This window comes from Orcinus orca, chromosome 17 (genome assembly GCF_937001465.1).
Source record: "Orcinus orca chromosome 17, mOrcOrc1.1, whole genome shotgun sequence".
Lineage (NCBI taxonomy): Eukaryota > Metazoa > Chordata > Mammalia > Artiodactyla > Delphinidae > Orcinus > Orcinus orca.
The window spans coordinates 68967661-68993977 of NC_064575.1; the positions used below are offsets into that span (position 1 = coordinate 68967661).

Here is a 26317-nt window from a genome sequence, read left to right on the forward strand (position 1 = left end):
GGCAACCTAAGGCGTAGAAACCTCTCTAAGCTCCAGTTTCTTCATTGGCAAAATGAGCATAATAGCCATAACGAGTATGCAGGTTTGGGAAGATTAAATGCTATAAGGTTTGTGACATACCTGGAACATAACAGGTACGGGATGAATGTCAGTTTGCACCCCTTTTTCTATTTCCTTTTTTCTAGTGTCTTCTTTTCAAAGAGAAAATATTAGCCTACCGAATGCAGCAGAGTGTCTTACATTGTCAGTAACTATTTGTTGAATATTTGGATTTGGCTTGTTTTAGACTCAAGGAGAGAGGTTCACATTCCCTTAGAGAAGATTAAGAAGGACTGTTTTCATGAAAAGAATATTTTTATTATAAAAAAGCAGAAAGCAGATTTCTGTTTTTGCTGTGATGTAAAGCATTAAAATTCATGTATTCAGGAACTCAAAAAAGCATGAAACAGAATCAGTCATTCAGAAAATAATCATTGAACACCTGCAAAGTACATGATACCTGTGCATAAAATTATAAGGTTTCCCTGAGGGCAAGGGGCTGAGATTCTCCTAGCAAGAGACCGCCTGTTTACTCCGACTTTCCACTACCCCTGACCACTCTTGATAAGACATTTTTAAAGGATTTTTGACGCCTCTTCTGTTGGCCTCCAACAAATTTTATCATTCTTAACCCATGAATTTTCCAGTGCTATAAAAAAAGATAGTTCTTCCTTAAGTAAGTTTTCAAATGTCCTCATTTTAGTTTTTTAATTTTTTTCAGAGATATCTGAAGTTATCATTTTATTTATTTTATTTATATATATTTTAAGTTTTATAAGCCTATATGTTTTTTTTAACATCTTTATTGGAGTATAATTGCTTTACAATGGTGTGTTAGTTTCTGCTGTATAACAAAGTGAATCAGCTATACGTATACACATATCCCCATATTTCCTTCCTCTTGCGTCTCCCTCCCACGCTCCCTATCCCACCCCTCAGGTTCACACAAAGCACGGAGCTGATCTCCCTGTGCTATGCAGCTGCTTCCCACTAGCTATCTATTTTACATTTGATAGTGTATCTATGTCCATGCCACTCTCTCACTTCGTCCCAGCTTACCCTTCCCCCTCCCCGTGTCCTCACGTGTCCCCAGTCCATTCTCTACGTCTGTGTCTTCATTCCTGTCCTGCCCCTAGGTTCTTCAGAAACATTTATTTTTTGATTCCATATATATGTTTAAGCGTACGGTATTTGTTTTTCTCTTTCTGACTTACTCCACTCTGTATGACAGGCTCTACACCATCCACCTCACTACAAATAACTCAATTTCATTTCTTTTTATGGCTGAGTAATATTCCATTGTACATATATGCCACATCTTCTTTATCCATTCATCTCTGGATGGACACTTAGGTTGCTTCCATGTCCTGGCTATTGTAAATAGTGCTTCAGTGAACAAGGTGGTACATGACTCTTTTTGAATTATGGCTTTCTCAGGGTATATGCCCAGTAGTGGGATTGCTGGGTCGTATGGTAGTTCTATTTTTAGTTTTTTGAGGAACCTCCATACTGTTCTCCATAGTAGCTGTATCAATTTACATTCCCATCAACAGTGCAAGAGGGTTCCCTTTTCTCCACTACCCTCTCCAGCATTTATTGTTTGTAGATTTTTTGATGATGGCCATTCTAACTGGTGTGAGATGATACCTCATTGTAGTTTTGATTTGGATTTCTCTAATGATTAGTGATGTTGAGCAGCTTTTCATGTGTTTGTTGGCCATCTGTATGTCTTCTTTGGAGAAATGTCTATTTAGGTCTTCTGACCATTTTTGGATTGGGTTGTTTGTTTTTTTGATATTGAGCTGCATGAGCCGCTTGTATATTTTGGAGATTAATCCTTTGTCGCTTGCTTCATTTGCAAAAATTTTCTCCCATTCTGAGCGTTGTCTTTTCGGCTTGTTTATGGTTTCCTTTGCTTTGCAAAAGCTTTTAAGTTTCATTAGGTCCCATTTGTTTATTTTCTTATTTCCATTTCTGTAAGAGGTGGGTCAAAAAGGATATTGCTGTGATTTATGTCATAGAGTGTCCTGCCTATGTTTTCCTCTAAGAGTTTTATAGTTTCTGGGCTTATATTTAGGCCTTTAATCCATTTTGAGTTTATTTTTTTGCATGATGTTATGGAGTGTTCTAATTTCATTCTTTTACATGTAGCTGTCCAGTTGTCCCAGTACCACTTATTGAAGAGGCTGTCTTTTCTCCATTGTATATTCTTGCCTCCTTTATAAAAGATAAGGTGACCGTATGCACCTGGGTTTACCTCTGGGCTTTCTATCCGGTTCCATTGATCTATATTTCTGGTTTTGTGGCAGTATCATACAGTCTTGATTACTGTAGCTTTGTAGTATAGTCTGAAGTAAGGGAGCCTGATTCCTCCAGCTCTTTTTCTTCCTCAAGATTGCTTTGAATATTTGGGGTCTTTTGTGTTTCCATACAAATTGTGAAATTTTTTTTCTAGTTCTGTGAAAAATGCCTTTGGTGATTGGTAGGGATTGCATGGAATCTGTAGGTTGCTTTGGGTAGTATACTCATTTTCACAATGTTGATTCTTCCAATCCAAGAACATGGTATATCTCTCCATGTGTTTGTATTGTCTTTAATTTCTTTCATCAGTGTCTTATAGTTTTCTGCATACAGGTCTTTGTCTCCTTAGGTAGGTTTAAACCTAGGTATTTTATTTTTTTTGTTACAGTGGTAAATGGGAGTGTTTCCTTAATTTCTCTTTCAGATTTTTCATCATTAGTGTATAGGAATGCAAGAGATTTCTGTGCATTACTTTTCTATCCTGCTACTCTACCAAATTCATTGATTAGCTCTAGTAGTTTTCTGGTAGCATTATTAGGATTCTTTATGTAGAGTATCATGTCATCTTCAAACAGTGACAGCTTTACTTCTTCTTTTCCAATTTGGATTCCTTTTATTTCTTTTTCTTCTCTGATTGCTGTGGCTAAAACTTCCAAGACTATGTTGAATAATAGTGGCGAGAGTGGGCAACCTTGTCTTGTTCCTGATCTTAGTGGAAATGGTTTCAGTTTTTCACCATTGAGAACAATGTTGTTTGTCATATGGCCTTTATTATGTTGATGTAACTTCCCTCTCTGCCCACTTTCTGGAGGGTTTTTATCATAAATGGTTGTTGAATTTTGTTGAAAGCTTTTACTGCGTCTATTGAGATGATCATATGGTTTCTCTCCTTTAATTTGTTAATATAGTTTATCACATTGATTGATTTGTGTATATTGAAGAAACCTTTCATTCCTGGGGTAAACCCCACTTGATCATGGTGTATGGTCCTTTTAATGTGCTGTTGGATTCTGTTTGCTAGTATTTTGTTGAGAATTTTTGCAGCTATGTTCATCAGTGATATTGGCCTGTAGTTTTCTTTTTTTGTGACAACTTTGTCTGGTTTTGGTATCAAGGTGATGGTGGCCTCATAGAATGAGTTAGGGAGTGTTCCTCCCTCTGCTATATTTTGGAAGAGATTGGGAAGGATAGGTTTTAGGTCTTCTCTAAATGTTTGATAGAATTCGCCTGTGAAACCATCTGGTCCTGGGCTTTTGTTTGTTGGAAGATTTTTAATCACAGTCTCAATTTCAGTGCTTGTGATTGGTCTGTTTATATTTGCTATTTCTTCCTGGTTCAGTCTTGAAAGGTTGTGCTTTTCTAAGAATTTGTCCATTTCTTCCAGGTTGTCCATTTTATTGGCATAGATTTGCTTGTAGAAATCTCTCAAGATCCTTTGTATTTCTGTAGTGTCAGTTGTTCTCCTTTTTCATTTGTAATTCTGTTGATTTGAGTCTTTTCCTTTTTATCTTGATGAATCTGGCTAATGGTTTATCAATTTTGTTTATCTTCTCAAAGAACCTGATTTTAGTTGTATTGATCTTTGCTATTGTTTCCTTCATTTCTTTTTCATTTATTTTTGATCTGATCTTTATGATTTCTCTTCCTTCTGCTAACTTTGGGGGTTTTTTGTTCTTCTTTCTCTAATTGCTTTAGGTGTATGGTTAGGTTGTTTATTTGAGATGTTTCTTGTTACTTGAGGTAGGATTGTATTGCTATAAACTTCCCTCTTAGAACTGCTTTTGCTGTATCCCATAGGTTTTGGGTCGTCGTGTTTTTATTGTCATTTTGTTTCTAGGTATTTTTTGATTTCTTCAGTGATCTCTTGGTTATTTAGTAGTGTGTTGTTTAGCCTCCATGTGTTTGTATTTTGTACAGATTTTTTCCTGTAATTAATATCTAGTCTCATAGCATTGTGCTTGGAAAAGATACTTGATATGATTTCAATTTTCTTAAATTTACCACGGCTTGATTTGCAACTCAAGATATGATCTATCCTGGAGAATGTTCCATGAGCACTTGAGAAGAAAGTGTATTCTGTTGTTTTTGGATGGAATGTCCTATAAATATCAGTTAAGTTCATCTTGTTTAATACGTCATTTAAAGCTTATGTTTCCTTATTTATATTCATTTTGGATAATCGGTCCATTGGTGAAAGTGGGGTGTTAAAGTCCCCTAGTATTATTGTGTTGCTGTCAATTTCCCCTTTTATGGCTGTTAGCATTTGCCTTATGTATTGAGGTGCTCCTATGTTGGGTGCATAAATATTTACAATTGTTATATCTTCTTCGATTGATCCCTTGATCATTATGTAGTGTCCTTCTTTGTCTCTTGTAATAGTCTTATTTTAAACTCTATTTTGTCTGATATGAGAATTGCTACTCCAGCATTCTTTTGATTGCCATTTGCATGGAATATCTTTTTCCATCCCCTCACTTTCAGTCTGTATGTGTCCCTAGCTCAGAAGTGGGTCTCTTGTAGACAGCATACATATATGTCTTGTTTTTGTAACCATTCAGCCAGTCTGTGTCTTTTGTTTGGAACATTTAATCCATTTACATTTAAGGTAGTTATTGATATGTATGTTCCTACTACCATTTTCTTAATTGTTTTGGGTTTGCTATTATAGGTGTTTTCCTTCTCTTGTGTTTCCTGCCTATAGAAGTTCCTTTAGCATGTGTTGTATAGCTGGTTTGGTGGTGCTGAATTCTCTTAGCTTTTCCTTGTCTGTAGAGGTTTTCATTTCTCTGTTGAATCTGAATGAGATCCTTGCTGGGTAGAGTCATAGTAGTTGTAGGTTTTTCCCTTTCATCACTTTAAATATCTCCTACCACTCCCTTCTGGCTTGCAGAGTTTCTGCTGAGAAATTAGCTGTTAACCTTATGTGGGGATTCCCTTTTATGTTATTTGTTGTTTTTCCCTTGTTGCTTTTAATATTCTTTCTTTGTATTTAAGTTTTCATAGTTTGGTTAATATGTGTCTTGGTGTGTTTCTCCTTGGATTTATCCTGTATGGGAATCTCTGAGCTTCCTGAACTTGACTGACTCTTTCCTTACTCATATTAGGGAAGTCTTCAAATATTTATTTTCTCAGTCCCTTTTTTTTTCTCTTCTTCTTCTGTGTCCCCTATAATTCGAATGTTGGTGCATTTAATGTTGTCCCAGAGGTTTTCATTCATTTTTCTTTACTCTGCTCTGTAGTAGTTATTTCCACTATTTTATCTTCAAGGTCACTTATCCATTCTTCTGCTTCAGTTATTCTGCTATTGATTCCTTCTAGAGAATTTTTAATTTCATTTATTATGTCGTTCATCATTATTTATTTGCTCTTTAGTTCTTCTAGGACCTTGTTAAGTGTTTCTTGTATGTTCTCCATTCTATTTCCAAGATTTTGGCTCATCTTTACTATCATTACTCAGAATTCTTTTTCAGGTAGACTGCCTATTTCCTCTTCATTTGTTTGATCTGGTGGGTTTTCATCTTGCTGCTTAATCTGCTTTGTTTTTCTCTGTGTTCTCATTTTGCTTAACTTTCTGTGTTTGGGGTCTCTTTTTCACAGGCTGTAGGGTCATAGTTCCCGTTGTTTTTGGTGTCTGTCCCCAGTGGCTATGGTTGGTTCAGTGGGTTGTGTAGGCTTCCTGGTGGAGGGGACTGGTGCCTGTGTTCTGGTGGATGAGGCTGGATCTTGTGTTTCTGGTGGGCAGGACTGTGTTCAGTGGTGTGTTTTGGGGTGTCTGTGAACTTATTAAGATTTTAGGCAACCTCTCTGCCAATGGGTGTTGTTGTATTCCTGTCTTGTTAGTTGTTTGGCATGGGTTGTCCAGCACTGTAGCTTGCTGGTCATTGAGTGGAGCTGGGTCTTAGCATTGAGGTTGAGATCTGTGGGAGAGTTTTCGCCATTTGATATTACAACGGGCCGGGAAGTCTCTGGTGGTCCAGTGTCCTGAACTCAGCTCTCCCACCTTCGAGCCTCAGGCCTGACCCCTGGCAGAGCGTCAAGACCCTGTCATCCACACGGCTCAGAATAAACAGGAGGAAAAAAAAGAAAAGAAAGAAAAATAACTAAAGTTATTAAAATAAAGTAAAGTTAATTAAAATAAAGTTATTAAAATAAAATATATGTTATTAAAAATAAAATAATTAAAAATTAATTTAAATAAAGGAAAGAAGAGAGCAACCAAAGCAATAAACAAATCCACCAATGATAAATGCTAAAAACTGTACTACAAAAAACAACAAAAAGAAAAATAACAAATGGACAGACAGAATCCTAGGTCACATGGTAAAAGCAAAGGTGTACAGACAAAATCACACAAAGAAGCATACACATACACACTCACAAAAGTGAAAAAGGAAAATATATGTATATATATTAAAAAAAAAGAGCAAGAGAGCCACCAAATCAATAAACAAATGTACCGATGATAGTAAACTCTAAATACTAAACTAAGACCAACATAAAACCAGGAGCAAATTAGGTGCAGAAATCAAACCCCAAGTCTACAGTTGCTCCCAAAGTCCACCTCCTCAATTCGGGATGATCCATTGTCTATTCAGGTATTCCACAGATGCAGGGGGCATCAAGTTGATTGTGGAGATTTAATCCGCTGCTCCTGAGTCTGCTGGGAGAAGTTTCCCTTTCTCTTCTTTGTTCTCACAGCTCCTGGGGTTCAGCTTTGGATTTGGCCCCGCCTGTGCGTGTAGGTCGCCGGAGGGCGTCTGTTCTTTGCTCAGACAGGACGGGGTTAAAGGAGCAGCTGATTAGGGTGCTCTGGCTCCCTCAGGCTGTGGCACATGTCCTCATTTTCTAAAGAGCTTGTAATATATCTTTCTGTTAAGTCAGATATTTTACAGCTATGAGCACTGTTTATAGATGGTGGCAGAGGCTGTTTCCAGTAGCAATGCTTGGGCTCATCTGATTGATACCTTCCTTCTTGTCTAAGAATTTTTTATTAAACATCTTGTTTCTATACTTGCAGGGCTGACGGTATCAAATAAAGCAGGTGTTTCAGCCTGAGAAACTCAAAATATCAGGTTCTGTTTGTTATTGATGAATTGGAGTAACAGGGATGATTGAGTTATTGCATGTTTTCAGAAAATCACCATGAACAACTAAAGTAAACATAAAGCCAAATCACATAATATTATATACAGAGCTGAGAATACATGTGAATGTAATATACCAGCTCCTGAATAAGCTTTGTGTCTAAATAGAGGCAAAATAGCCTCTCTTGGGTCAGCATGAACTTATGAAAGTTAGGAAATAATAACCAGGTGATTGTACAAATAAAATTTTAGGACAGACTTTCTCTACAAGTATTTTAAAAGGACTATATTTTCAAAGGAAATAAAACCTGTTTTCGGTATGTGGCGTTGTGGTAGGTAGAGTATGGAGAGGCAAGATAGGAAGAAATGGTGGGGGGCAGAGAGGATAAAAATTGAGTCAAAGGTCTCAGAGTTGAGAATGTTGTTGGGGGAAAGAAAAGTAATTGTACTGGAATGAAGTGAGAAATCAATATGGACAGGTGAAGTGGAGTTGAATTATGGAGAGCTTTGAAGAACCCAATGAGTAGTTCAGGCTCAATTTGGTAGGTGGGGGAGGGAAGAAATAATCTTAAAATTTGGAGTCGGAAGGTAACTTTGAGATCCATGTAGTTCGACCAGTTGAGAGGTTGAGGCTCTTCAGCCACATCCTCAAATGTTGACGAGCATCTGCTTTCATCTGCTTTCTCACTATTTCTCAAGGCAGCGGTCTCTGGAAATCTTGACTGTTCGAAAGTTCTTTCTTGGGTTGAGTTGAAATCTGTCTCCTTGTGGGCATACAGAGCACTCCTAATCCCCCTTCTGTATGACAGCCCTTTAAATATTTGAAGACAGCTGTCATGTCTTCTCCCAGTCTCTTAGTTTATGAGCAGAGGAGAAATGTAATGAATGTCATGTTTACAGGATTGTCAGTTACTTTTAAGATGCAGAGCTCTGAGTGACAGAAGAAATGTTCCTTTGACTATGGTTCAGGGGTTGGGCTTCATGTGCCTCCAAGTTGTCATGGTGTTATTCACCCCAAGATATAAGACAAGTATGTCTTTGATTTCATGCTTTCTTTAATGACAAGGCTTAGCAATCTTTCCTTTTTTCCTCCCTCCCTTCCTTCCTTTCTTCATTCCCTCCCTCCTTCTTCCTTCCTTCCCTTTCTTTCTCTCCCTCCCTCCCTCTCCTTCTTTCTCCATCCTTTCTTCCTTTCCTTTCTCGCTTCCTTCCTTTCAAATACTTTTCTTCTCTTCTGTCATAGGAGTTGAATAGCACAATAGCTAAATGGTTCAGGCTTTGGAGTCAGTCCTGGATTTGAATTCCAGCTTTTCTACCTGCTTAGTGTGTCATGATGGGCAAAGTTATTAATCCTATAAGGTAGGTATCTTTTTCACTCCATTGAAAAAGAAAGGTTCTAGTTACTTAACCTTTCTTTTTCAATAGAGTGAAAAGGACACCTGTCTTACAGGATTAATATCAGGCTTAAATGGAAAAGACATATGCAAAGCATCTGATGAAAGCAGTCACTAAATGGGAGATCTTTTTATTATTTAAAAAAAAGGAAGCAATGAAAAGTATCTGCTGCAGTCAATAAATAAATAACTATATGTGTTAGGGTTCTCCAGAGAAGCAGAACCAATAGGATATATATAAATATAGAAAAAGATTTATTATAAGGAATTGACTCACATGATTATGGGGGCTAAGAAGTCCCAAGACCTGCAGTCAGCAAGCTGGAGACCCAGGAGAGCCGATGGGGTAAGTTCCCATTTGAGAACTGGCCGGCTCGAGACACAAGAAGAGCCAGTGTGTCAGTTTTGAGTCCGATGTTCCAATCAAGGCAGTCAGGCAGGAGCAGTTCCCTTTTTGTTCTATTCGGGTCTTCAATCAATTGAATGAGGACTAACTACATTAGAGAAGGCAATCTGCTTTCCTCAGTCTGTGGATTCATATGTTCATCTCATCCAGAAACACCCTCCCAAACAAAGAATAATATTTGATCAAATGTCCACGAACCCCATGGACCAATCAAGTTGACATATAAAATTAAGCATCACACTATATAGTATATTTCTAGGAAGTAAGAAGCTCTACAAAGAAAAATAAAACAGAATAAGGGAAGAGGGTGATGGGGAGTGATGGGTAGGATAGTCGTCTGTCAGGGATGCTTTAAAATGTACGTCTCCAGCAAGACTGGGCTAAATGGACACTAAGCGCCCTCTGATTAATGTCGACTCTGAACACGACTGAAATGAACCCCCTGCTCCCCTTCCTTTTTAAAAAATAAATAAATAATTGATTTATTTTTGGCTGAGTTGGGTCTTTGTTGCTGCGCGCGGGCTTTCTCTAGTTTCAAAGAGTGGGGGCTACTCTTCGTTTGAGGTGTGGTGGCTCCATGTTGTGGAGCACGGGCTCTAGGCGTGTGGGCTTCAGTAGTTGTGGCACACGGGCTCAGTAGTTGTGGCTCGCGGGCTCTAGAGTTCAGGCTCAGTAGTTGTGGCTCACGGGCTTAGTTGCTCCACAGCATGTGGGATCTTCCCAGACTGGGGCTCAAACCCGTGTCCCCTGCATTGGCAGGCGGATTCTTAACCACTGTGCCACCAGGGACGCCCTCCCCTTCTGATAGATGGACAGCTTGTAACATTAATATGACAGATATCTAGTGGCCACCCATGTTGCATTATGGGTGAGGATGCCTTCTATGGTGCTAGTAGCATGGTATGATGGAAGAGGCAACCAAACCTTTACAAGACCTGGTGCCCAGTCCTGGCTCTGCCTGAACTGTTCACTTGTCTCTCTGAACCTCAATTTCATTTTCTGAAAATTGAGGACAATCGTGGCTCCCCACAAGAATGTTGTAAGAATCAGAATATGTCAATGTATTGAAAAATCCTTTTAGAACCACTGAGCTCTTTGCAAATGTAAAATGATGTTAACTCTTAAAAAACGAAAACTCTCCTGGGATGTGGCTGAAGCCAATCTTGGAAGCAAGCTCTTAGTTTGGAAACTTGAACTCAACCTTACCAGAGACTTCAGTGAGAAATTGTTCTGTGACCACAGTTTTCCTTCAGATGTCGTGGTTAATGAGTGGCCTAGCTGGATGTTTTGCTAGTGGCACTGAGAAAAATAATTCAGAACCACTAAATGTATCAGACCAGTTGTGGTGAAAATGATCATGAGATTTTCTGAGTGCGTATTAAGATAATGTGAGTAAAAATATTATGTGCTCCCCTTTCATTTAGCTTTGCCTCTGGCATTGGGAAAATATCAAGGAAGACAGGCAAACCTGTTACAATCTCCCTGATCCCTAAATAACCGTAATCCACTTTTCCAGTGTGGTAGGGTGGCAGGGCAAGAGGAGAGACCACATTTAATTGAGCCAGCATGGTTCATTTTTCTAGTGCCCTGCTGTAGGTATGAATTATGTGAAAAGAGGAATTCTTTTTTAACAAGTCAATGTACTTTATATTTATTGATGTACTATGTGCCGAGATCTCAGCCAAAGGGGATAAAAACATAAGACACAAATCCCTCACTTCTCAAAGAGTTCTGTCTAGTCAGGGAGATAGAAATGGAAACAAATTATAATAGCCCAGTGTTCTGAGTACAATAAACCATGTACAAATGCAGAGACAGTAAAGAGGAACAGGTAATGAGTCCCATCTGAGGACTGTTGGAAGAGCTTCTTGGAGTTGGTGGAGTGTAACCTGGGCTTTGAAGGATGAATAGGAGTTTACCTGGCAGAAAAAGACTGCTTCTGTCAATTTTCCCTTTTCTATTTTAATTAACTAAGTTGGTGAATACCCTTCTCCATAAATACATTGTAAATATTTCTATATTAACTATAATTACATCTTTAATTTGAATGCCATTAGAACAAAAGGAATACTATGATATAAAAAGAAGACTTTAAATGGTAATTTCATACAATTCAAACTAAAGTAGCACCTCCAAAGGCCCCCCACACCACTACTCTTTATATTACTGTGTTTATTTCTATAAAGCTCTTTTAAAAGTCTGAAATTATGTTTTGTTAGTCTGTTTCCTCCCACTAAGAATTTAAGCTTCTGGAAGGTAGGAACTTAATTGTATTCTTGGTTGCCCAGAAGAGTGCTTGGGATATAGTAAATATTAAATAAACACATTTTTAATAAGTAAATTTCATACAGGAAATTAGTTAATATGAAATTAATATACATAGGTTTAGTGTAGACTGATTTATCCTGATTCAGATTCCTTGAATTAACTTGTATTTTCAACATAAAATTTCCTCATGATGTCAGTAACACAGTAAAATTGGTGTAAAACTATAGTAAAAGGGACACTTGTCATGTGGGCTACTTAAGTGCTAAGTGCATACATTTGGGAGGGAAAAAAGTTATCTAGACAGTGATGCTTGCAAATGGCACATACTACCTGTGGACACAGCAGGGGCAAGTGCTGGGGGGACACCGCCTCATATTAGAGACTTTTCCCCCTGCTTTCTAAATTGATGTCATGTAGGGACCTGATTGAAGTCAGTATATCCTGTGGTTAAGAGCATAGATTTTGGAGATGTATTACCTGTGTTCAGATCAAAGCTTTGCCTCTTCACTGGGTGGCACTCTGGGCAAATCACACAGCCCATGTGTATCATTTTTTTTGGCTGCAAATGGGACTGATAATGATACCTGTCTTATAGAGCTGTTATGAGGACTAAGTCAGTAGATAAGTGTAGAGGGCACAATGTTTAATCTAACGATGTACATAACTTTCAGATATCCTTATCTTTTACCTACAGTTGGTGTACTACATAATGGGAATTGTTCCTTCTGATTCAATCTGTGACATTCAGAGTGTTGTTTTCATTTGTGATGTAGCCCATGTATTGGGTGCTTTCCTTCAATTGTGGTCAGCTGCCTAGCTTGTTTTTTTTCCTTTTTTTTAGTACTACCTGTATTTTCAGAATTGCATTTTACATAAAGTTCACGTTAAGCCAAGAGCTGAATTAAAATACAGTTCAGGAATTCATTTCCTCTGCTCCTTTGGTTTAACTTTAAATACGATATTGACGGCAAAAAGAATTTATTTCATTTAAAAAAATTAATTGGACTAATTTCAGTTTTTGGCTACTATGAATCAAATTGTTATGAACATTTGTGTACAGTTTTTTGTCTGAATGTAAGTTTTCACTTCTCTGGAATAAGTGTCCAAGAGTGTAATAGCTGGATTGTATGGTAATTTTTTGTATACTTTTTAAGGAAACTGCCAGACTGTTTTCAGAGTGGTTGTACCATTTTATATTCCCATGAGCAAAGTGTGAGTGATACCGTTTCTATACATACATACCAGCATTTGTTATCACTGTGTTCTATTTTAGCCATTTTGATAGGTGTGTACAGTGAAATCTCATTATGCTTTTAATTTGCATTTTCCTGAGGGTTAATGATGTTGAATATCTTTTCATGTGCTTATTTGCCATCTGTATACCTTCTATGGTGAAATATTTGTTCAGGTTTTACCCATTTTCTAATTGGATTGTTTGGTTTTATTTACTTGTGAGTTTTGAGAGTTCTTTATGTAACCTAGATACTAATCCTTTGCTGAGTGTGTGGTTTGCAAATACTTTCTCCCAGTCTATAGCTTGTCTTTTCATCTTCTTCATATGAGCTTTCACATAGCAAAAGTATTTTATTTTGATGAAATACAGTTTATCAAACTTTCTTTTTATGTGTTTGTACTTTTGTTGTCGACTCCAAGAACTCTTCTTCTAGACCTACACTCCAAAGATTTTCTTCTACTTTTTTCCTAAAAGCTTTATAATTTTACTTTTTACATTTAAGTTGATGATCCACTTTGAATTAATTTTGGTATAAAATATAGGGTTTAGGTAAAGTTTCTTTCTTTCTTTCTTTCTTTCTTTCTTTCTTTCTTTCTTCCTTCCTCCCTCCCTCCCTCCCTCCCTCCCTCCCTCCCTCCCTCCCTCCCTTCCCTCCCTCCCTCCCTCCCTCCCCTCCCTCCCTTCCCTCCCTCCCTCCCTCCCTCCCTCCCTTTCTTTCTTTCTTTCTTTCTTTCTTTCTTTCATGGATATCCAGTTGCTCTCACACCATCTGTTGAAGTATTTTTGAACATTTGTCTAAAATCATATTTAGATATAAAATCATATAGTTGAGTATATTTGTATGGGTCTATTTTGGCTTTTCTATCCTTTTTCATTGATGGGTGTATCTAACCCTCTGAAATACCCATTACTTATGTACAGTAAGTAGCGTGAATACCCAGTAAAATGATTCCTTCCATGTTGTTTTTCTTTGTCATGACTTTTTAAAAAACTATTATGGGGTCTATGCCTTCCCATATAAATTTTAGAATAAGCTTGTCTATGTCTTAGGAAAACCTTTCTGGGATTTTGATAGGAATTGCATTAAACCTATAGATCAATTTGGGGATAATTGACATTTCTACTATGTTTAGTATTCCTGTCCATGAATATGGTAGCCTTCTCCACTGATTTATGTCTTCTTTGACTTCTATCAGTAATGTAATTTGCAGCACACAGATCTTGCACATGTTTTAAGTATATACCTAAATATTTCATTATCTTTAAAGTAATCATAAATGCTATTAAATTTATGTTTTTCCAGTTGAATGAGTACAATTGTACCTCATTATGGTCTTGATTTTTTTATTATTGTGATCACCAATGTAGTTAAACATTCTCTTCATTCATTTATTAACCATATTATTTACTTCCTATTCTCTGAAGTATCTATTCATGGTTTTTTATGTATTTATATATTCTTGATGCTGATCCTTTTTCAGTTTTTTATATTGTACATGTCTTCTTCCAATCATAACTTATCTTTTTATTTTATTTAAGGTGTCTTTTGATGAACAACTTTAAAAAAATTAATATCACTAAATTTATCAGTATTCTAATTTCTATTCAATTAATTTTCTATCTTACTTTGGAGATATCTAGAATTTTTATCTCCAAGTCAAAATGACTTGAATGAGCTAAGTTAACAGACTATTTTTATTGGAAACAATTTTAAAATGGAAAATACCAGTTTTCATAGCCCTCTTCTAAGTAAGCAAAGAGAAACTGCTCCCTTTCTAAGACCCTGTCTGTAGTGTATCCAAACAATTAAAAAAATTTAAATTAAAAAGTGAAATAATATCCCCAATAGTTTTGGAAGAAAAAGAAAACTACTTTTCATTTCAGGTAAATTTCCCCATAAAAATTGAGAGAAATAGATTCTTAAAGCTTCTTAAGACTTTAATTTTCCCTGATTATTTCCAAAGCACAAACTAATTTCTACCCCATGACTTCTTGCATTGTTCTGTTTTAGAACTTTTTAGTGTGGTACAGAGGGCTGACTCCTAAGTTAGTGGTGGCTTTGTATTTGGTCATTAAAGAAGGGAGATTTGGTGCCCAAAAATGTAATATATAAACTTTGGATTGAGCTGTATTGTTTAGCTTACATAATGAGTATCTGAGTATTTCCTTGGCAAATACACTTTTTCCCCATCTGGTAAAAGGATCTAGGTATTCCATGAATGTGAAAAAAACCAAGATCCAAGATCGTTTTAACTAAATGTGGCCAGCAGGTACAGAGATATATATTAAACTGAGATATATATTAAACATAGTAGTTCAACTATTTCCCCCACAGGAAAAAATATATTCAATTTATTTATGAACACTTCTTTATTTTGCTTTTCACTACATAAATTATATTTTAAATTCTGTTTTATTGTCATTTTAATGTTAGAAAGCAAAGTAAGGATTTGCTGGGCATTTCAAGAAGTTGACATGGACACATATACACACAAAATATTCCTGATCTCCAGTCCTAATATGAAAATTCAGCAAAGTTAAGCCATCCTTTGGGAAGCACAAACTGCAGTAAAAAGCACTGCTGGTAAAGATGCTGACAATACTGTGACATTTTTAAGGATTCTTAAACCCATTAAGAATATTCTAGTATTCTGGCTCTGTGTGAATGTAAGTGGTGGTTTTCACCTCATCCAGCACAGACCTACCCCCTTTATTGCAAAGACAGCTGTTTGCCCTTCACATCTTGCCCGCAATCACTGTGGGCTAGGACTTTCCCTGAGGGCAAAGCTTAAGGTAGTGCCGCTCCAGCCACCAGGCATCCTTTTCTAGATGCTTATTCTGAAACTTAATTTAAAATATCAATTACTTAAATGACTTTTAGGGATAAAATCTTACTGTCACATAGACCCAATTGTAAAAAGATTTGAATTGGGGGAAATTCTTGGGCTCTTTTCCAGTTTTCTTCTTCCACAAACCCTTCCTATTTTAGCAAAGGTCTGTGTACCTTTCTTAGATTAAACGCATGGCCCTGCCTTTTCCCTGAATTCAGGAAGCCCATGTTTTCTTCTCTTGTGACTGACTTCCTCTAGCATAGACTTATCAGAATGGGAGAGCCGCCTCTCTGCTTCCTATCTTCCCATCCCTGTTGACTCTCCTACATGGGTGTTGCTAAGACCTTTCCTGGAAAGAAGCTACAGACTAAAACCCAAAACTGGATGCTTTTGCACAGACACTACTTTTTAAACAATGCAGAAGCCTTGAGTTGCCAAGATGGTGTGAACCTGCCAGTGTTTTGCTATTTCCAGAACATTGACTCTGCTGCCAGCCGTTACCACACTTTTTTTCCTGGTAAAAATGCATTTAAAAGAATGGTTATAAAAATATGGTTGCTTTAATGGAAACTTTATTGTATTCTTAGCACCAAATTATCTGAAAGACTTAAAATAAACTCACTCTTTTAAAAGTTCCAACAGTAACACAGATACTTTTTTGGTCTGTACTTTGCAGAAGTGAAATTTTTCTGTCAAACTCCAGCTGTTGCTGATATTATAATTCTGGTTGATGGCTCATGGAGTATTGGAAGATTCAACTTCAGACTGGTTCGGTCTTTTTTGGAAAACCTGGTTACAGCATTCGACGTGGGCTCCGAGAAGACACGAATTGGTACATCTTCTACCGTTAACAGCAGTCTGCTGCCAGTGTAAAACCACCAGGAAGCTTCTTAAGAAATTTCAAAGACTCTTTACCAAATGGTTTTCAGAATTACAGGTTTAACAATAGTGATATTCCCAAAAGGGCAAGTTTGCATCAATAAATATTTATTTCTACTAATTTTTGCTAATGACAGTGTCACTCAATTAATTATTGAACACATTTCAATTTTCTGGAAAGCCAGAATCTTCTCTGCCTAATAGTAATAATAATTTGAAAGTTGTCATTTGTTTAAGAATTTATCAGGTAAAAGTTTTCTTTTTATTTTAAAAAAAACACAGCTGAATCCATTGAAATGTTTAACAATTGGGAAATGTTTTATAGTACAAGATAATCTTTGCCAAATTAATTCTAGCTGAGATAAAAAGCAAAATAAAAGGTGTAAATCATTGAGCAACATATCCATTTTATTATATAAAGTCTCCTAGTTTCCCTTCTAAATAGCCATAAAGAAAACTCATTCCTTTGGGAAAAAAACCAAAAACAAACACTATAATGTATACAGAAGTCAAAATATAATGTTGTCCACATGAAGCTGGTATAATGTTATATACCAATGTTACCTCAATAAAAAAAATTAAATAAATCTAGACCTTTTATCTACAAACATGATCAGACTTTAAAAAAAAAACGCTAAGTACCTGACTGGGTGCTCACTTCTAGATGGCTAGAAAATATATACATTCCTTCAGCTCCCAGCTATGTTGAAAATTCCTTAAATTGATGTCAAGAACTCATTTTGAAAGTACATAGTGAGGCAGAGAAAAAAAATGTTGCAAAGATTAGGCCCTTCATCATTCTAGTTTCTTGAATGGTCCACTAGATCTTTGAGTAACCCATCATTTCTCGGTGGGCTTTCTCATCTTCCTTTTCCAGGTCTTGCACAGTATAGCGGCGACCCCAGAATAGAATGGCACTTGAATGCTTTCAACACAAAAGATGAGGTGATCGAAGCTGTCCGAAATCTACCATACAAGGGAGGAAATACACTAACAGGTATGTTTTTGTCTAGTCCACATTTTGAGCAACATATCTTGCTGAAGAATAGTTTGATTACTTCGTTTTGCCACTTTGCATGTCTTAGCATAGTATTTTTAAACCAAACTAGCATATAAAGTTCTTAGATGGCTCTTTTCTCAAACCTAGCATTAAGAGTTAAAACCTAGACATCTCATCCCTTTTGCTATATGAATATAATGTCCCAGGAAGGGCTTGGTTGAACTAGAAGAGAACCGAGCAGTCCCTGACACTGACAGGCTTTGGTAGCTGTCTTAACCTTTGTCAGTTCATTTTTCTTCCTCTTCACCTGTTTTTCCTCCAGTCATGCTGTCAATTAAATAAAAAAAAATTTCTACCAATTTTCAAGGAAGATATTTTCTTTACCTTTATTCTGCAATCAGTAGTTATCATGGAAATATTTATGGAGCTTTGGCTCACCGATATTTTTGATAAATTAGTACAATCGGCCCTTAGCATCTGCAGATTCGACCAACCAGGGATCAGAAATATTTGGAAAAAAATTCCAGAAATTTCCCAAAAGCAAAACTTAAATTTGTCGCATGCTGGTAACTGTTTACAGGCAATTTACATTGTATTAGGTATTATAAGTAATCTAGGGATGACTTAAAGTATCCGGGAGGATGCACGTTTGCTGTATGCAAATACTACTCCATTTTATATGAGGGACTTGAGTATCCATGGATTTGGGTGTCACAGGGGGTCCTAGAACCAATCGCCCTGTGTATACCAAGGAACAACTGTAATGTAAGAATATTTAGATTACAATTATCCATGACCCAACCACAAAGAGTTATCACAGGTTTTAACCCTAATACATGCTATTTCCCTCTGTGGGCCCACAATGTGGATGCTCGGTTTAAATAATAGAGATGCTGTCATTGAATTTTAAGTAAACCACTGAAATCCTGATAATTGCTCTGCCAATTGGAGGTTTAATCTAACAAGCTTTTTGTTAATACAACAAAACTTTATTAAGCACAAATCCTATAACAATATTTGGTATTTATTTTTTCTGGGTGAAAAGTGTCACACTCAAAAGGCAGGAGTTCAACTATCGTTTTAGATCTGCCCCTTCTACCGCTATAAAACAGAGAAGGAGAATTTGTGGGGTTTTTTAGATCATCATGAACAAAATTGAAAATGTAGTGATGATATTTGGGACATTTGCTTCTGTGTGGGTATTCTTGCTTCATCCTTAATTATAAAGGTTTAGATTTTCTTGTACACAGATCTGTCAATATACATTTGATATGAATTCAGTGTTCTTTATGAATGTTAGTTTCAGAAATGATGCACTATTCAGCTATTTTTTATTACCTCTGTTTTGGTGGATTTTAGTTTTTCATCGGATCTGTCAAAGAATAGTTTATTGTAAAAATGAAGATGAAAGTGCACATCTAATAAAAACTCTTTTAACGTTCTAAGTTACTCATCTTGTGGTTACATTTGCAGAATTGGAAGGCTTTTTATTAGAGATGGTTGGTTTGTGTTTATTTTTTTTTGTTTTCTCCTAGGTCTTGCTTTGAACTACGTCTTTGAAAACAGCTTTAAACCAGAAGCGGGAGCGAGGACTGGAGTGTCCAAAATTGGCATTTTAATCACAGATGGAAAATCCCAAGATGATATCATTCCACCATCCAGAAACCTTCGTGAATCTGGTGTAGAACTGTTTGCCATAGGTATTTGTTAATTATGGTCCTGTTTCAACAATGGACACACACATGACCACTTAAAACTATATATGATGCAAAGTACGCTCCACTGAAAGCCAGGAGACCTGAACACTTTCAAGTCATTTTTTTTTTTTATTGGAGTATAGTTGATTTACAATGTTGTGTTAGTTTCTGCTGTACAGCAAAGTGAATCAGTTATACATGTACATATATCCACTCTTTTTTAGATTCTTTTCCCATATAGGTCATTACAGAGTATTGAGTAGAGTTCCCTGTGCTACACAGTAGGTCCTTATTAAATACCTATATTATAGATAGTAGTGTGTATATGTCAATCCCAATCTCCCAATTTATCCCTCCGCCTCTCCCCGGCCTTTTTCCCCCTTAGCTCTAGTCATAGCCAGTCATTTGATCTGAGCCCAACTTCCTTACATTAAAAATGGAAGTGATGGAACTGATGGATCTTATGGTGTGAGGATCTCTAGGTGAGATACCACACACAAAATGTTGTGAAAAGCATAAAGTGCAAAGGTTAGGTACATATTTGTTACCATTTAATTAGTCAAGACTTTTCTCTTTAGTATCACTTTATAGCTATCTCTTCTCTGATAGTGTAGAGGGAAACCAATTTATCATTTTCAAGGAATTAAGGTCTTGTAGTTAAGAAAGCAAAGAATTATAGATATGCAGTATTATTTATTTGAAAATAACCCTTTATAAGGTATTGGTTTGTGGGAAGAATATGTATGACACACACTCAGAATAACTGCAAAATATTTAGTTGATGCAATTTTGCTCTTGATTAAATTATTTACATTTTCTTTGGTGATAGGAAAGCCTTCTATTTAGTAGAGACTGACCAAAAAAAAAAAAAAAAAAAATAGAGACAATTCCTCTGACTCATTGCTAGATTTGTTACTCAAAATGTGGTTTATAGAATGTTTCATTCGAGAAGTATTTGCTTCTTTGCTGGGTGGCAGGCATTTTGGTGGGTGCTGGAGCATAAATATGAACAAGGCAAAATCCTTACAAAACAAATTCCATCCAAGTCATGATTACCATTTCCTCACTTTTCCGTGCTCTTTACAACAGACTGTTTTGTTTGGAAAGGTGACAGAGAAAGAGAGATTTGGGGTTTATCTTCTCTAGAATATTCTTAAATGATCCAAACTTGTTGGTTTTAACTAAATGCCATGAAAAGTATTATTGACATTAAGCTCATTGCTTCAGCATGCACTGTTATTTTACTGTTGTGGACACAGATCCAGCTATGCATTTTAAAAGTTATTGTAGAGGTCCGTCAGACAAGGAACATTAGAGAGATTGATTTAATTTTTATTTTTTATTTTTCTATCCTTTTGTTCAACAAAGAAAATCCCTGCAGAAGACTTAACGCTATTAAGGGATTAATTTATGTGTTTACTCTCCATTCTGTGGTCTCGTTAATGATGAATGGATGAGTTTAAGTGAACTCATTCAGATGTGATTTGGACTTTTTCCTCTGGGAATTACCTGAAAATCAGTAGTATTTATTATCTTATAACCCCCTAAAGCAAATAGTTCAGAAACAACCGATGCTTTGTTACTCAATCTGTTGAGGTTGGCAGATAAATTAAATGGCACAGCTGGGCACCTAAGAAGTAATTAATGTTGCCCCAGGTAATCTCTCTTCCTTGCTTCCGTAGTACCCCTTTTTAACATCCTTAGATAATTGCAATGACTGGGATTTTTAAAGAAATGCTCCTTGTTTACTGAAGCCTGGGGAAGAGAAATCTACCTTTACACCCATGAAACCGAATCCTGTGCCTCCCTTTTTCTATTTCTAATTTCACTGGTAAATATCTACTCATTTTAATGTGTAATCTTCTGAGAGGCAGCTTGAGATAGTAGTTAAGAGCATATGACTTTGGATCTAGACTGCCTGGGTGAAACCCCAGCCGTATACTTACTGGTTGTGCTTCCTTGAGCAAGTGAATCAACCTCTCTGTGCATCAGCTTAGTCATCTGTAAAATGGGAGAAACAGTAATGCCAAACTCATAGGATTGGTTGTGAAGATTAAATGTGTTAATATATAGAAAACATTGAAGTGCTTGGGGCATAGTAAGCACACTCTAACTGTTAGTATCCATGGCTAAGATAGACTAGAAAATTCCAAGAGGGCCAAGGATTTTCTGTCTCAATTTAAGTAAACTAATTTTATAAAAATTTAAACCTGAAGTTCGGATAGTGTCGAGTACTGGTTTAATAACTATTGCTTCTGCAATATTTATGAAAGACAGAAGTTAGTTTCATCAATACATCTTCCTTTAAGATGTACTGAACAAAATTAAGACTTAATCATTTAAAAATGATTTTGAGGGAATTCCCCGGTGGTCCAGTGGTTAGGACAAGCCCTTCCAGTGCAGGGAGTACAGGTTCAATCCTTGGTTGGGGAACTAAGATCCCACATGCCGAGCGGTGAGGCCAAAAAATCATAAAAATTCAAAAGTAAAATAAAAATGACTTTGAAAGTGAATTTAAAAAACAATCTGACATGAGATGTGCCTCTTTAAAGTACAGGTGGAGACTGATGGGTGCAGGTCGGGGTCACTGCAGTTGCTTTTTCAAATGGGGCATGACCGTCATGACCCTCCCTGTTGTCCTCAATGCCAGGGGTGAAAAACGCGGATGAGAATGAATTGCAGGAGATCGCCTCTGAGCCAGACAACACTCATGTGTACAATGTCGCCGAATTTGACCTGATGCACACAGTTGTGGAGAGTCTGACGAGGACTGTCTGCTCCAGGGTGGAAGAACAGGACAGGGAGATCAAAGGTACAATGAATGACAGGGCAGAGTTACTCCGCTCCTGTGGGTATTACTCTGCGCAAAAATCTATCATGGATTATGAAAATTCTTACGATTTTTCGCATCGACGTTCTAAACAGTCCTCTGTGCTCTCAAGACAGGGATCATCAGAGTAGAAAAGGGAGTACATTGGTAGGTTCCATGGGCTTGTGGGAGGGATACTTTAACTTACTAGATAATACCTCCATGGTGTTGCATTTAGACCATCATGTTTGTTTTTTAATTAAATGTTGGATTTTGAGACCATTGAGCATTCACATGAATTTGTAAGAAATAATGTAGAAAGAGATCATGTATATTTTACCTGTTTCCCTCAATGGTAACATATTACAAAACTACAGTACAATATCACAGTCAGGAAAGTGACGTTCCTACAGACAAGATACAGAACATTCACGTCACCATGAGGACCTTCTCTGTTATCCTTCTATAGCCACATTCCTTCCCGCCTCCAACATCTTCCTAACCCCTGGCAACCACTAATCTATTCTCCATCTCAAAATACTTTTAATTTTGGAAATGTTATATACATGGAATTATAAAGTATGTGTATGAGGACTGGCTTTTTTTTCACTCAGGGTTCTTCCCTGGAGATTCATCAAAGTAGTTGCATGTATCAGTAGCTCTTTCCTTTTTATTGTTGCGTTGTATTCCATGGTATGGATGTACCACACTTTGTTTAACAATTCACACATTGATAAACATCTGCGTTCTTTCCACTTTTTGGCTGTTACCAAAAAGGCTGCTATGAACGTTCATGTATAGGTTCTTCTGTGAACATCAGTTTTCATTTCTCTGGGATAATGCCCAGGAGTGCAACTGCTTCATCATATTGTAATTGCATGTGTGGCTTAGTTTTAATTAAGAGGCTGCCAAACAATTTTCCAGGGTGGCTGTCGCATTCTACATTCCCACCAGCAATATATAAGTCAACCAGTTTCTATGCATTGTCACTAACATTTGTTGTTACTGTATTTTATTTTGGTCATTCTGATAGGTGTGGAGTGCTATCTCATTGTGGTATTAATTTTCATTTTCCTGATAGCTAATGAAGTTGAACACCTTTTCACATGCTTATTTGTATTTGTATATCCTCTTTGATGAAACATCTGTTCATATCTTTTGCCTGTTTTCTTTTTTTATTTATTTTTATTTTATTTATTTATTTATTTTAACATCTTTATTGGAGTATAATTGCTTTACCATGGTGTGTTAGTTTATGCTTTATAACAAAGTGAATCAGCTATACATATACATATATCCCCATATCTCCTCCCTCTTGCGTCTCCCTCCCTCCCACCCTATCCCACCCCTCTAGGTGGTCACAAAGCACCGAGCTGATCTCCCTGTGCTATGCAGTTGCTTCCCACTAGCTATCTATTTTACATTTGGTAGTGTATATATGTCCATGTCACTCTCTCACTTCGTCCCAGCTTACCTCTCCACCTCCCCATGTCCTCAAGTCCATTCTCTACGTCAGCATCTTTATTCCTGTCCTACTCCTAGGTTCTTCAGAACCTTTTTGGCTTTTTTTTAGATTCCATATATATGTGTTAGCATACAGTATTTGTCTTTCTCTTTCTGACTTACTTCACTCTGTATGACAGACTCTAGTTCCAACCACCTCACTACAAATAACTCAATTTCACTTCTTTTTAACGCTGAGTAATACTCCATTGTATATATGTGCCACATCTTCTTTATCCATTCATCTGTCAATGGACACTTACATTGCTTCCATGTCCTGGCTATTGTAAATAGTGCTTCAATGAACAAGGTGGTACGTGACTCTTTTTGAATTATGGTTTTCTCAGGGTATATGCCCAGCACTAGGATTACTGGGTCATATGGTAGTTCTATTTTTACTTTTTTGAGGACCCTCCATACTGTTCTCCATAGTGGCTGTATCAATTCACATTCCCACCAACAGTGCAAGAGGGTTCCCTTTTCTCCACACCATCTTCTGCATTTTTGTTGGTAGATTTTTTGAAGATGGCCATTCTGACCGGTGTGAGGTGATACCACTTGTGGTTTTGATTTGCATTTCTCTAATGATTAGTGATGTTGAGCATCCTTTAATGTGTTTCTTGGCAGTCTGTATATCTTCTTTGGGGAAATGTCTATTTAGGTCTTCAGCCCATTTTTGGATTGGGTTGTTTGTTTTTTTGATATTGAGCTGCATGAGCTGCTTGTGTATCTTGGAGATTAATCCTTTGTCACTTGCTTCGTTTGCAAATATTTTCTCCCATTCTGAAGGTTGTCTTTTCATCCTGTTTATGGTTTCCTTTGCTGTGCAAAAGCTTTCAAGTTTCATCAGGTCCCATTTGTATATTTTTGTTTTTATTTCCATTACTCTAGGAGGTGGGTCAAAAAGGATCTTGCTGTGATTTATGTCATAGAGTGTTCTGCCTATGTTTTCCTCTAAGAGGTTTATAGTGTCTGGCCTTACATTTAGGTCTTTAATCCATTTTGAGTTTATTTCTGTGTATGGTGTTAGGGAGTGTTCTAATTTCACTGTTTAGAAATTAATTTAGCTGTCCAGTTTTCCCAGCACCACTTATTGAAGAGGCTGTCTTTTCTCCATTGTATATTCTTGCCTCCTTTATCAAAGATAAGGTGACCACATGCACATCGGTTTATCTCTGGGCTTTCTATCCTGTTCCATAAATCTATATTTCTGTTTGTACCTAGTACCATACTGTCTTGATTACTGTAGCTTTGTCATTGATTACTGTAGCTTTGTAGTATAGTCTGAAGTCAGGGAGCCTGATTCCTTCAGCTCTGTTTTTCTTTCTCAAGATTGTTTTGGATATTCGGGGTCTTTTGTGTTTCCGTACAAATTGTGAAATTTATTGTTCTAGTACTGTGAAAAATGCCATTGGTGGTTTGGTAGGGATTGAATGGAATCTGTAGATTGCTTTGCGTAGTATAGTCATTTTCACAATGTTGATCCTTCCAATCCAAGAACATGATATATCTCTCCATGTGTTTGTATTGTCTTTAATTTCTTTCACCAGTGTCTTATAGTTTACGCATACAGGTCTTTTGTCTCCTTAGGTAGGTTTATTCCTCTGTATTCTATTCTTTGTGTTGCAGTGGTAAATGGGAGTGTTTCCTTAATTTCTCTTTCAGATTTTTCATTATTAGTGTATAGGAATGCAAGAGATTTCTGTGCATTACTTTTGTATCCTGCTACTTTACCAAATTCATTGATTAGCTCTGGTAGTTTTCTGGTGCATCTTTAGGATTCTCTATGTATAGTATCACGTCATCTGCAAACAGTGAGTTTTACTTCTTCATTTTCAATTTGTATTCCTTTTATTTCTTTTTCTTCTCTGATTGCTTTGGTTAAAACTTCCAAAACTATGTTGAATAATAGTGGTGAGAGTGGGCAACCTTTTCTTGCTCCTGATCTTAGTGTAAATGGTTTCAGTTTTTCACCATTGAGAACGATGTTGGCTGTTGGCTTGTCATATATGGCCTTTCTTATGTTGAGGTAAGTTCCCTCTCTGCCTACTTTCTGGAGGGTTTTTATCATAAATAGGTGTTGAATTTTGTCTAAAGCTTTTTCTGCATCTATTGAGATTATCATATGGTTTTTATCCTTCAGTTTGTTAATATGGTGTATCACATTGATTGATTTGCGTATATTGAAGAATCCTTGCATTCCAGGGGTACACCCCACTTAATCATGGTGTGATCCTTTTAATGTGCTGTTGGGTTCTGTTTCCTAGTATTTTGTTGAGGATTTTTGCATCCATGTTCATCAGTGATATTGGCCTGTAGTTTTCCTTTTTTTTGTCGCATCTTTGTCTGCTTTCGGTATCAGGGTGATGGTGGCCTTGTAGAATGAGTTTTGGAGTGTTCCTCCCTCTGCTATATTTTGGAAGAGTTTGAGTAGGATAGGTGTTAGCTCTTCTCTAAATGTTTTATAGAATTCGCCTGTGAAGCCATCTGGTCCTGGGCTTTTGTTTGTTGGAAGAATTTTAACCACAGTCTCAATTGCAGTGCTTGTGATTGGTCTGTTTATATTTGCTATTTCTTCCTTTTTCAGTCTCGTCAGGTTGTGCTTTCCTAAGAATTTGCCCATTTCTCCCAGGTTGTCCATATTATTGGCATATAGTTGCTTGTAGTAATCTCTCATGGTCCTTTGTATTTCTGCAGTGTCAGTTGTTACTTCTCCTTTTTCATTTGTAATTCTATTGATTTGAGTCTTCTCCCTTTTTTCTTTCTTTTTTTTCTTTTTTTTTTTTTTTGCGGTATGCGGGCCTCTCACTGTTGTGGCCTCTCCCGTTGCGGAGCACAGGCTCCGGACGCGCAGGCACAGCGGCCATGGCTC

The 26317-nt window shown here is 36.9% G+C and overlaps 1 protein-coding gene across 4 annotated transcripts in view; it reads left to right on the forward strand.

Moving 5' to 3' along the window:
- Positions 1-26317, forward strand: part of COL14A1 (collagen type XIV alpha 1 chain) — a 272810-nt gene that overhangs the window by 72309 nt on the left and 174184 nt on the right. For all 4 annotated transcript variants that reach the window (XM_049700664.1, XM_049700665.1, XM_033419891.2 and 1 more), the window contains 4 exons: positions 16234-16389; positions 17314-17433; positions 18972-19136; positions 21784-21945. In XM_049700664.1, the coding sequence (XP_049556621.1) occupies positions 16234-16389; positions 17314-17433; positions 18972-19136; positions 21784-21945 (603 nt within the window). The remainder of the gene's footprint in view (positions 1-16233; positions 16390-17313; positions 17434-18971; positions 19137-21783; positions 21946-26317) is intronic.